This window comes from Dipodomys merriami, unplaced genomic scaffold (genome assembly GCF_024711535.1).
Source record: "Dipodomys merriami isolate MVZ:Mamm:240054 unplaced genomic scaffold, mDipMer1.0.p SCAF_30, whole genome shotgun sequence".
In the NCBI taxonomy this organism is placed as follows: domain Eukaryota; kingdom Metazoa; phylum Chordata; class Mammalia; order Rodentia; family Heteromyidae; genus Dipodomys; species Dipodomys merriami.
The window spans coordinates 3,834,358-3,847,986 of NW_027204493.1; the positions used below are offsets into that span (position 1 = coordinate 3,834,358).

The following is a 13,629-nucleotide window of genomic DNA, read 5'->3' on the forward strand; positions in this document are numbered from 1 at the left end:
AAAAAAAAAAAGCGGTATACTATGCATTCTTAAATGTTGTTAGTGGCATCAAAAATAAATTAACTATTAATTACTGCCTCAAAAAATCAGAGGTCAAAGACACTAGAAGTTAAATATTACCCTCAACTAGTTCTAATTCCCAGTCCACCTACTTTCATCATCAACTCTTTCGATGTTGAAGGCTCTACTATGCTGATTCAAACTTAGTTGCTGTTCATGAAGGTCCACAGGTACAGGGTTTATGCCAGTCCCTTCAAGGTATAACCTGATACGCTGCCTCCACAACCACCTTAGAAAAGTGAAGGAAAAAAAGGTAATGTCAAAACAGAATACACTAAAGATAATACATTATCATAACTTCATCAAATAAAAAGCACATATTACAAAGCTAGTTGTTCTACAAATAATTATATCAGAAAAACTTTAAATCCACAGGTTCTTGCTAAAGACAGATTGGGATATTTCTTCTTCTTTCAGCTATAATGGATATATCCCGTGTTTGTACAAAACTTCCAAAGACACCTGCATGTAAGTTAAACTTTTCATCAATAACCCTTTGTAGTCCAAGATACTGAGCTAGATCTAAGCTTATGTTTTACTCACCAAAAAAATATTATACAAAAAGTATCATGAAAATACAATCATGTTAAGGTGAGTGCATTAAACAAAAATCTCCACAATATTTTATAAAGATGGTGCCTTTAAAATTAATAAAGATATTAAGAAAAAAACATTTTATTATACCTAAATATCTAATTGGTATTTTTATAAAAGTAAATAAAAAGAAGTTGTGTGTAGGTTTAAAAGTAATATCAATAAATCAAAAACTCATGAAACAAATATGCAAAAATATAATCCTACTTAGTGATCATGTTAGTCATTTCTAAAAATGACAAACTTCTGAGGTGAAACTGAAGACACTGGCAGTAAAGTGATTAAAGAAAAGTCAAAATTTTGGAGATCCAACTACAAAGGAAGAAAAACATGTAGTTCTACACTACAGTAAGATAACCATACTGATCAAGATTAAATGAATGTTCCAAAATAGAAGATTTTTGAACATTTCCAAGTGCAAAAACCAGATAAATGTCTGAGACAATAAACACATTAAATTTCCTGAAATGATCATTATACATTGTATACATGTTCTGAAATGTAACACTGTATAAGCATAATTACTATGTATCAAAATAAAACTAAATCCTTAAAATGATGTAATATACTTTCACAAATATCTGGCAAAGGCCTCCTCAAGCTATAAAAAGTAGCTAAATTTGGCTTTCATATTGGCCCAGCTATATCTCACCTTTTGCCTCTACTTTCTCCATTTATGATGAGCTGAAAACAGTGAATCATACCTGTAACTTGGGAGGCAGAAATCAGGAGACCATAGTTCAAGGCCAGCCTAGGCATTAAGAGAGACTCTACCTCAAAAATAACAAAAGCAAAAAGGAATAAGGATCAAGTGGTAGAGCACTTTGCTAGGCAAGTCTGAGGACCTGAATTTATTCTCAATACCACAAAAATAATAATAGTAGTAGTAGTAGTAATAATAATAAATTTTAAAGAATAAACAATCCCATCCATACTGCTTTAGAAAGACTTTATAAGTGCCATGTGCTGGTGGCTCATGCCTGTAATCCTAGCTACTCAGGAGGCTGAGATCTGAGGATCACAGTTCAAAGCCAGACTATCTCCAATAAACTAAGAAAAAGCTAGAAGTGGAGCTCTGGCTCAAGTGGTAGAATGCTAGCCTTGAACACAGACAGGCTCAGGGACAGAGCCCAGGACCCAAAACCAGAAAAAAAAAAAAGACTTTATATATAAGACAGATACCTATCAACCATACTCCTAGTATTGACTTACAGATGTAGGCTATCTTAAGCAGTGGGGATAGAGTGAACAGAGGGTTAGATATAAGAGCCAAGTGTGACTACTTTTTATAGTTTGAAGAGGTTTTTAACCCAGAAATCTGTGAAATTGAATTAAATCTTTTAAAAGATATGTTTTTATTTTTACTATTCTTCCTTCATTAATTACTAGATAAGGGATTGTGTATAAAAGTTATAAGACCTCAGAATATGAACTAGCAACTTTCTACTAAACAGCTAAGGACATACTCCGAAGTTAAGAGAGTAACTCACTGAAGAAAAATCTGTTTGAAACCATAACTCAAATAACATTTGTCCAGGTTTTTTTACCTTATTCCAACTGTACTAGGTGAAGGTAAGGCAGATGGGTTTGGGCCTCAGCTAATGTATCAAATTTTATTGCTTCTGTTGTAACTAAGGAGTAATCCAAATGTCTAGTCATTCTGGCTTTAGCAGCATTAGTGGCAAATGCTTATTAAAAGTATAATTCTTTTTAAATTGCAAGAAATTCCTACCTGAACTCACCACGATAGAACTTCTGTAAGGCTTCTGGGAAGGAATGTGTATACCGAACAGGAAGACACAAATGACCTTCAGACCTTTATTGTAAGAGAAATTTTGGGGTGATGAAAGGAAAAAGGGTACAGGGATATAATATCATTAAAAACTTATCTCTAAATTATAAAAATCAGAGGAAATTTCAAATTTTCTACTCTATACTTCATTTTTTGCCATAAATTTTCTGGGTTTTTCAGTAAGAACAAAAAACAACCGAAGAGAAATAATAGTTTACTTCCAACTGTAATAAGCAATATAAAATAATACTGTTTCCACATTATAGTAAAACTAAAAATAACAATAAGCCTACAGATTATACTGTAAATTTATCTCATTATTAATAACTGGATATAATCTAGTTATAAATTAATTAGCTGTTACCTTTGGACAAGTCCTTTTATTATCAATTTTCTTATTTCTGATTAAATCACCAACCATGAATGGTTATTCTAAGGAATAAAACTATTTATGTGAAGGTATAAGCCCTTCTTACAAGCCCTTTAAGATACCCTTAAATGAAACATGCCATTAAAGGACAAATTAGAATAAATCATTGCAAATTGTAAGATGGTAAGATTCCCTACTTCTATAGGAAGAAAAAACATACTTAATGATATCTAGAAAAGTTAATCATTATAATTTATATAATGCTCTGGTACAAAAGGAAAAATGAGGGTAGATAATAAATGTAGTTACCAGAAACAAAACTTTTACAAAGTTATAACAACTACATTTATCTACAACTTCTACACTATGTGGTCCAGGATGGCCTCAAGCTCTTGATTCACCTGCCTCAGCCTTCTAAGTGCTGGAATTAGAGAAGTGAATCACCATCTCAACCTATTAGGGTTTTGTTGTTTTGTTTTGTTTTTAATATTAACTGTTAGTATTTTACAACAGTAAGACTATGTGGTATCAACAGTCATTTGATAAAAATAGTATCTTCTGAGGCCACTGCAAGTCTAATACACTGTAGAAAATGGTCCCTCATGAAGTTTCTATTGGCTTGAGCTGCAGCAGGCTTCTGAAGGCTTAGCTTGGCTAACAAGGTTGCTCAAGGATGGCAATCTAATGCTGCCTATTGGCAGGAGGCCTCCATTCCTCTCCATGTGAGCCTCTTCAATTGCTGCTTCAGTGACCTCATATCATGTGACAGACAGTCCTTAGAATGAGTAATCCAAAAGGAAAATTCAGAAGCTGCATTATATCATTATGACCTGGCCTTGGAATCTTCACATTGTCACATCACATGTGGTCACACTATGTCCCATGGGGACAGGGGAGGAGCACAGAGCCACATCCATGGATAAATACTACAGGTGACCTTGGAGGCTGGCTTCCACAGAGCTCTATCCAATAATATTGAACAGTAAGCATTCAAATGTCAATTTACCAGCCTCAACAGAGGAGGCATGCAATAGAGAAGAAAAGGACATACAGTGAAATGGCATATTCATTTGGATGAGCCTGTGTGAGTGAGCCATCTGGAAATAGAGGCTCCAGTCCAAGGGAAATCTTCAGATGCCTGCAGCCCAGCTGACTCCTGATGGAAGTTCATGACAGATTCCAAGCCAAAACCATACAGATAAGCTACTACTCAATTCCTGACACAAAGAAATCACAAGAAAGAAATCAGCATTACTATTATTTGAATCCTCAATGTTTTAGAATGGTTCATTACATAACATTTGATAACACTACAGAAGAGGAGGAACCACAGGACTGCTTAAGGAAACACAAAGCACCCTACTAGGAGGCCTAACACACTTAGCTGGATGGAAGAAAGCAAAGAACTTCCAAAATGCTGCTATTCTATGTGGAAAACAGGAAAGATAGAACTGTATCAAGTCTGCTCACCAATTTCTAAATCCCCATAAGTTTGTGAACATGAAGCTGGTTTTTTGTTTTTTTGTTTTTTGTTTTTTTTTTGGGTCCAGTTGTGGGGCCTGAACTCTGGGCCTGGACGCTGTCCCTCAGCTCTTCAGCTCAAGGCTAGCACTCTACCACTTGAGCCACAGCGCCACTTCCGGCTTTTTTCTTTTTGCTTATGTGGTGCTGAGGAATCAAACCCAGGGCCTCAGGCATGCAAGGCAAGCACTCTATCACTGAGCCACCTTCCCAGCCCCTGAAGCTGGTTTTTTAAGGAAAAATATAGCCCAATAAATTATCAAGTATGATCAAAAAAGGATCTCTTCTCTTAATGATATATAGTCTATTAAATTCTAAACTCCAAATTTTGAAGGCAACCAAAAGTTAATTACTGAACCAATGATTGAACAGAATATTTAGCTAAGTCAAAGTCCTAGGCCTGCTCTCTAAAATCATTTAACATTTTTCAAATATTTATTGTCTACCAACTGTATGTAAAACTATGCTAGGGATAGAGAAACTCATATATAAGGTTAGAGCTCAAAACAGAGTTCAACAAGAACACAAAGAAGCAGAAAGGCATAAGAGCTCTGTGCACAGGTAGGTACAGTCAGAGCCCAGGACAGGCAGAGAGGCTCAAATGAACAAGAATTTCTACAGTAAAATTTTACATTCCATCTTAAAGGACCACTGACAGTAGGCTTGGCAGAAGCACATTTTAAAAGCATGCAACAAACATGGGTCTTCTAGAACACTCTCTCTAAACCATGCACTATCTTACATGTCAACAAATCTTCTTGGGGCTGGGAAGATGGCTCAGTGGTAGAGCGCTTGCCTTGCATGCATGAGGCCTTGGGTTCGATTCCTCAGCACCATATAAACAAAAATAAAAGTGGCACTGTGGCTCAAGTGATAGAGTGCTAGCCTTGAGCTGAAGAGCTGAGGGATAGAGCCCAGACCTAGAGTTCAGGCCCCATGACCGGACCCAAAAAAAAAAAAAAAAAATCTTCTCATCAGAGCAAGAGCATCCCCCAGTGCATCTCCAACTATGGTATTAGTAGCCAGCAGATGTTCATACAGTGCAATTCTGCACAAAGCAGAATCCTAGGAAGGATTCTAGGCTACTCTTAAAAGGAAGTGTCTGTGTGTGTATGTGTGCATGCATGCACATGTAGGTATGTGTGTGTGTTCTAGTACAAGGGTAATTTTTCCTGAAGAATGTACAAGACCTGAAGACTCCATGGAAACCAGAAGAACAGATAAGCAGTACATGGTGAAAGATCACATATATTAACTAAGGATTTGCACTGGATTCTAAAGATCTTGGATGAATCATAAAAGACTGTATAGTGCAAATACTTCCTAGAGTACAGATTTATGGAAAGATAAGAATAAAAGATGCGGAGATACTGGGAGGTATGGCAGTAATTCAACCACTAACATTTGTAAAAGCCTTAGCTACATTTATTGACAATGAAGATGGCAAGCAGTGGACTGCATGCAGGTAGAATTCCTGGAACACAGAACTAGTTTCATAACAAGGTGAGGGAAGGAAAGTCACATCAGCAGCACAGGTGAATCATGAAGAATGAGGTGGGTAAAAAAAAAAAGACCAAAAAAGATCATTTATAGGTACGTTGAAATTTCAAGATGTCATGAATGCCAAGGCAGTACAGATACAATAAGGGAGATGTTATCATTAAAAGATTCCCAGAAATCAAGTAATGCAAGAACTACAATGTCCAAACTAAAATGTGGTAACTAAGATAGCACTGGTCTCTAAGGCCACTGAACAGTTCGGTGGAAAATCTTGAAGATACCAAGTGGCAGTAAATGGAAAAAGAGAAAACAGAAATACCAAGTTTGGAGTCAGGAAAAGGGTCAGTAACAGACACAGGGTAAGGCATTAATAAAATATTCTAAAAAGATTACTGTCTTAAAGACTTTACACCAAAAGGAATCACATGTAAAGAAGGTGGAAAGGTAACAAATAATAGAAAAGGAGGTTTTTACCGTGTGGGAAAAGTTAAAGCAAGTTCTAATCGGCTGATTTTCATTTTTTCTGTGAGAAGCAGCCTTATTGAAGGAAGGAGGATAAGGGTGCTAACAGTACTCAAAAGTTGAAGATATACTTAAAAGCAGCAACCACAAGGAATGGAAAAGAGAGATAACCAGGGCTACCAGTATAAGAGCTACTCTAAAGAAATTGTTGCAATTGCTGGAGACTACAAATTAGAAATGCTATCAAACCCAAAATTTCTACTCTATGTTTCCTCAGATGACTTTTTCAAAGCTAATATAATAGTAGAAATCATGACAGACTGATCTGGGATTGACCATATGATATGATTTTGAATATTTAAAAATCAAGGAAGTAAATAAAGGGAAAGAAAGAAGAATTAAGTGAATGCACTCACTCAATTGGCAGACCTACTGGGATGAAAGGAGTAAGACTGCTGTTAAAGTAGGAGGATGTCAGTAAAATTAAGACTGTAGAGATAGAAAAATTCCAGGTGACTATATGGTCCAGATAAAAGTTGTAGCTGTGAATGGCTGGAAAAAAAAAGTAAGGGTAATTATCAACAAATCAAGGAAAGAAACAGTATTTCACTAAGTCTACTCATTAAGTCAATGATGTCATTCTGAAAAACCAGTACAGGTCCAACCAGGCTTTCCTTCTTATGGCAGCCATAAGAATGATCATCATTATTTCTTCCCTCTTCAACGACACCAAAGAGCCCAATACTCATGTGGTTAGGGACTCATCTAGTCTGCCTCAGATCCTATTCCTAAAATGCTTAGACAGCTAAGTGTGAGGGCTGCTCCACACCATGACATAATTTTCTCCCATTGATGCCAGTAGAGGGATGTATATTTTTATGCTTGAACTGGTAAAGTCAAGCTGTCTGTAAAACAATCACGTTGAAGAAAATCCTATTATAGGTAGTGATTAATAATACCTACCAAATTTCCATCACTGAATGGCTTTTGGAACATTCACAACATTCCTGAAACAATAGTGCCTCCACTCAAATGTCATGTACCACAGTTAAAACCCTGTAGCAACAAGTGCCCAGCAATGTACTACTATAGACAAAATAAAAAAATAACTTCCAAATTTTAGGATTTATCATAGATATCATACAAAGCAAAACAGAAATGCCTATATAAATACACACAAATAGAAAATCCAAAACTAGCCAGGCACAGGTGGCTCACACCTGTAATACTAACTGTTCTAAAGACTGAGATCTGAGGGTCACAGTTTGAAGCCAGCCATGAGAGGAAAGTCCATGAGACTCTTATCTCCAATTAACCACAAAAGAGAGCTATCCTCAAGTAGTAGAACCTTAGCCTTGAGCAAAAAAGCTCAGGAACAGTCCGAGTTCTAGCCCAGGACCAGCACAGACACAGACACAGACACACAGACACACAGACACAGACATACAGACACACACACACACACACACACACACACACACACACACACACACACACACACACACACACACACAATATCCACAAATAAAACACAAAATAAGAACAAGCTTCTCACCGATCTGGATCCGTATTTACTCCTATAACTGGTTTAAGTCTGTCCAAGACTTTACTTGCGGCCAGAAGCATAGTGCCATCACCTACAGGACACAGGACAAGAATAACACATAATCAGCCCACTATTATAAAATTAGATTAAACATCATTTTAAAAACTCGTCCTTTTATTTCAACAATCACACTACTTCCTGCTGACTGCCATAGCCTCCGCTCATCTTTTCTATTAACATCATATTATCTCATTATCAGTGTCACTGTTTCACAGAAAAGTATCTTTGTTATGGGGGCTGTTCTGTGAATTGTAGAATGTTTGGCAATCTCTGAACTCTACCCACTAGATGTCAGTAATGCCACCTAATTTAGATCTGATTTTGTAAAGATGAGAACCAATGCGTTAATCCTAAAACCTCTTTCCTTTTTCTATAATATCAGACCAAATCCATAAGCTATTTTAGTAAGAACATATCCAACCACGTCCAGCTTCAGACTGTTCTCCCCAAAAACTAGTTAAAGCTTTACGAAGAAGGGTAACTAACAATAATATAATTCAAAAAAGATACTGGAGATAGACTATATTTATCCAATCATATTAAACTATTATCTTCAGTATGTTTTTCATCCTTTTGTAATTACAACTAATCTCTTGAATTATATTTGAATTTAAAAGCATAGCTTAAATATATACAGACACAGACACATGGAACCTTAACATTTCATTCATTATAAACAAATCTGTTTGAAAACTAATCCTATTTGAAAGCCTCAAAATAGCTAGACACCAGCATAGATGGAAAGACCATGTAATGAACCACATTTCAACATCCCAACATCTTTATCTCTATAAAACAATTACCTCCTGCAGCTATGACAGCATCTGCCCATCGAACAGTCTCTTCATCATAGTCTCTCCTTTTTACTAGACGAACCTCAATTCCTTCATTCCTAAAACAAAAGTTTATATAAAATTTCCACTGAAAACATACATAATAAGGTTATGTTTACTGAAAGATTAGTACAATAGAAATGTAAATCAGATAAAAATGTCAAACAAATTTAAGTATAGCTTTGTAAAGTTAGCTTCATTTTCATTTAATTACAACTGTCAATTAACTGTGACAGGTCAGGAGGCATATGAATAAATGAAAATAAATATCCAAATTTTCATGTGCTTTAAAACAATTTTATAACCACTAACAGCAAAATTGATTGGCTAAAATTTCACTTTTTTCTACTCCTTCTGATTGTAAAATGTATTAACACAAAATGGTTCAGATTAGCACTATATAATTTATATTATAAAATCAAATAGCAGTTATTTCTAACCCAACAAATATTGAGTGGCAGACAATGAACCAGTGAGTTCAACACTTAGTAATTTGTAAATTCTTTTATTGTCTTGAATATACATGTACAATTTATTTGATGACTGCACTTAGTCACAAATCAACTAAAATTTCTTAATAATTCATGTATACTCGATTATAATGGAAATCAATATAATTTTCTATTGTTTTAAAAAATAAGCATAACAAAATAATTAATGAGGGATGGGGTAACAAGTTCAACAAGAAATGTACTCACTACTTTACTTATGTAACTGTAATCCCTATGTATATCACCTTAACAATAAAATTAAAAATTAAAATTAAAAAATACTTTGCACAATAAAATAAATAAATAAAAAGAACAAAAAAAAAGAAAAAAGAAACATACACATACAGTTGAAGGCTGCTGTGTACTGAATTCACTGTTTGCAGAAAAGGTACTTCTATGGTAGACAAAAAATACCGTGAAATTTCCAGAGCACAGTAAAAATTTCCTTAGAAAGTTGTAAAACTAGTCAATTAATTCTGAAAATGATTTAATAATGACAATCTTACTAAACACTAGCTACTAAAACTAAATAAAGTGGAAAGTCTTGAATATGAAAGCCCACCCAAGACACTATCTCACTGTCCCTCAGACTTACCGTAAACTATCTATAATATGTTCCACATTTTTGGTGTGAATATGATGTCGTTCCAGTAGTCCACTGTAGCTAGAACCTTTTAATGCAAGCTAAGGCAAGAAAAGAAACATTGTTTTACTATGTGAAATATATTGTTATACTATGTCATTATAAAAGCTTTATGTATGAAGTAAATTCTAGTGACTACTGGTGATACCTAGAAGTTCATATTAAACTATAAAGTCTGACTTTAGAAAATCGTATTTTAGTTATAATATCAAAGATAGCATTAAGTCTTGAGTCCTGAGTCAGTGGGATATGACTGTTTAAACCTTAATGTTTTAAAGCTTAAAGGTTTGAACCTTTTTCAATTTTTCATGATTTTTTTTTTATACATTGCTACTTCAAAGCTGAAGATCAACTCATAACTAGTATCATTAGCGACAGTTAGATAACCTTTGTTCCACTTGCATTTGCTGTGCTCTGTTTGGAATTTACCTAGGCAATCTAAACAAAGTGCTGGTAAGCTCTCTGAAAAAGGATAACTTTAGATATATAGTCCATGCTATATGAGACTATGATATATATTTTCTTTCAAGAATTATTTTGCCTAATTGATTACAATTACATTATTATCTGACCATGAATATTCTCCTTTTATAAACTATATGCCTTCTAAACTATCCATAAAGTAAAATGTTGAGAGTGAAACTCTGATACAGTATCAGTGAACATTTAATTGCAGGGAATTTATCCACTAGAAGGAAATGTTAGGAGAATTGAAAAAGAAGTTATTTACTTCTTTTCCAAATTTTTTATTTTCCATTTTATGATATGAATCAATTTTTCAAGTACTTGTCCAATATAAAATATTAAATACATTTTTATTTTCAATCACTACTTCTTGAAGTAAAATTAACTTCTAATTTGAATTTTTAATCTGTATTTTACTCCTTACAGGTTAGATAGATAACAAGATAAAAATTTAAAATTAAAATCAAATATAATCAATCTAAGATAGTTAATATTTAAAACCTACCTTCCTAGCCTTTTTTTTTTCCTATGACTAATGGTATAGAAAATCACGTTAGCCTCACTCCAGTCAAGAGCTGAGGAAACATTAAACCACTGTAAAAATTAATAAGGATGTAAAAGTAGATCAGATGGCCCATATAATTTCTTCTTTAAGCCTCATTATATTTAGAGCAAATGTCAAGAATTGTTTAAAAGGAAAGCAGTGACCACTGAATAAGCCTTCATTTATTTTCATCAATGTAACTCAAGTTTGAAAAAGTATTCTTACAGCAGAATTTCTGATTATGAATACATATACCTTTAACATTCAGGTTATTACTATCACTGCTCAGACCCAGTTTAACGGAGGCAGCCCTAACCACCTCTCAAAGAATGTGGGCCATAGAACATCTCTACTCTTCCCCTCTATGATATCTAGCTTCCAAGATTTAAAAGAGCTCTATGAGCAAATGCTGATGATTCCCCAACAACATCCCAGCCCTCTAAGGACTCAGAATGAATTTACCCAACTATCTATTTGATATCTTTCTTTGGATGTCTAGCAAGCTTCTCAAATTAACATCTTAAATATCAAGCTCTTAATTTGCTACTCCAGGACTTCCCCTCATCTATGGCTTAAGCCAAGTCATCTGGACTTAATGCCTACTTTTCCCTTATTCCTACACCTAGTCTCTAAGTCCCGGATCAGAGCTACAAGTGTCTTTCCTTCACAACCACTACATATGACCTCACATTTGGACTACTGCACAAGGTTGTAAATCAGGGATCCCCATTTTTACTCTTGTTCCCTACAAGTGTAACCCCACACAGGGATCCAGAGTATGTTTCTCTCACTTTATCACAGACCTTTCCACCAATTCTCCAGAGGCCTGACTTCAGCTCCCTCTTCCTACACGTCATGTTTAGTCTCGATCCTTACCTCTAGTCTCAAAGTTCTCTTTTCACCAAGCTTCTTCCTGTGCCCTTGCTGGAATGCATCCCCTCTCTCTGCACAACCCTGACTCTTCTCAGCCTTGGGGCAGGATGACCTGACCATGGTAACAGCGCTGGTGATGGACTGGGGCTGTCAAGGTTGCTACAGTCACCACCACCACCACCACTCTACCCCAAATATTGTTCATTTCCTTCATTGCATTTATCATGCCTGAAAACTATCCGTTTTACTTTTTTTTTTAATCTATTTGTGTCACCTAACTAGAATATGAGTACCTAGAGAGCAGTGATCTCACTTTGTTCACCAAGTACTCTCAAGGCCTAGGTACTAGGTAAGTATTTGTTCAAGGAATCCATTCACACAGGGTTCAGTTGTTCTTTTTTTAAGGGTGTTGCTGTGCTAGGGATGTTTCAGAAAAGCAATAACAGTGAATAAGCAGGTTCCAGAGAAGATAACCCAGCTAAGTGACAGTGACAAGCCATCCCTGCCTGATCAAAACTGAACAGAGGCAGACTATTGTTACAGTTACAGTAACTACTTTTCATGACCACACTTTAAGAATGCGCACTTTACAAAGCTAAAGATTAAGACTTATCTTTAGTTATTACAAAAAATCAATACTTGGTTTTCAACAAGCTCTAGGAAATAATGATACTCAGTAGTTAATATTAGGAAACTTTAGTTCTCTAGTATGGTAAAGGGGTTAGAATTTGTGGAGGAATAGATTTAAATTTTAAAATGTCATTTCCTATTATTGTAACATTGAAATTCCTAAAATTCCCAATCTAAACATAAAGTTCACATAGTATCTGAAAATATTCAGCATAAGAAAAGGTCACTTCATAAATTCTTATTCCCACTCAAATTTATTCTAATAACTTATGGCAAACATTTATTTAGAGCATAAAGGTTTTATGTTATTTTGTCAGAGCTCTGGCTTATTGGATGACTGGACTTCATTAACAAAGACTCGCCAGAAAGGTAAGAGATGAAGTTATGTATGAAAATCACTTAAATGGCATCAATTAAAAAGTCCTATACCATTATTTAACTGGTCCTCATGTTTGTATAGTTTACAAAAGCTGGTAAAAATCTGTCCCTGAAAATAACATGACATTAAACATCTAAAAGCATACCTTAATCAAAAAAGCCCACACACATTATATATAGATATGTGCATATATGTCTATATCCGTATATACATGTATACGCACATATGTATTATTTATGTATACACACCTTTTTGGTGCAGTACTAGGGTTTGAATCTACCACTTGAGCCACTCCTACAGCCCACACACAAATTCTTATAAAATGTTTTACAAATTAAAAGTTAGAGAAACTTAGAATGCATTTTCAATTTACAGTGTTCTACATTAAATATTAAGCTTTTTTTCAAAAACGTGTTAATTCTCTTCACTACAAAAATAGATTATTCAATAGAACACAGAGAAAACAGGTGAATCTAAAAAAAAAAAAAATCACCCACAGTATAACCGAAAGTTTCACTTACAAATACTGCCAAAAGCCAACATCTCTCCTTACTACATAGCCCTAAAGTGAAAACAGTATGAAAGGAAGAATGTACTCTCTACTATGAAAGACTTACATTTTAAGATCAGGTGATAGTCTATTCTCTAAATAGTTTACAACATTTATTACATTTTACTTGGCCCACATTGAATTTATTACCATTACAAATTCTTACAACTTGTTTTACCAGTCAGTTGAGTGTTACTATTTCGTACTTTGTAAGATTTCCATGGAAGCTGTCTTCTGAAAATACAACTTGAAAAGAAATGCACAAACATCTGAGATTATGACAGTCTGCTATGTAAACTTACTAGTCATAATTTAA

The 13,629-nt window shown here is 34.7% G+C and overlaps 1 protein-coding gene across 3 annotated transcripts in view; it reads right to left on the bottom strand.

The window, feature by feature from the left end:
* Nadk2 (NAD kinase 2, mitochondrial) overlaps positions 1 to 13,629 on the bottom strand; it is a 43,169-nt gene that overhangs the window by 22,122 nt on the left and 7,418 nt on the right. For all 3 annotated transcript variants that reach the window (XM_070041033.1, XM_070041034.1, XM_070041035.1), the window contains exons 2-6: positions 9,825 to 9,913; positions 8,709 to 8,797; positions 7,855 to 7,936; positions 2,387 to 2,470; positions 153 to 289 (exon numbers count right to left, since the gene is read on the bottom strand). In XM_070041033.1, the coding sequence (XP_069897134.1) occupies positions 153 to 289; positions 2,387 to 2,470; positions 7,855 to 7,936; positions 8,709 to 8,797; positions 9,825 to 9,913 (481 nt within the window). The remainder of the gene's footprint in view (positions 1 to 152; positions 290 to 2,386; positions 2,471 to 7,854; positions 7,937 to 8,708; positions 8,798 to 9,824; positions 9,914 to 13,629) is intronic.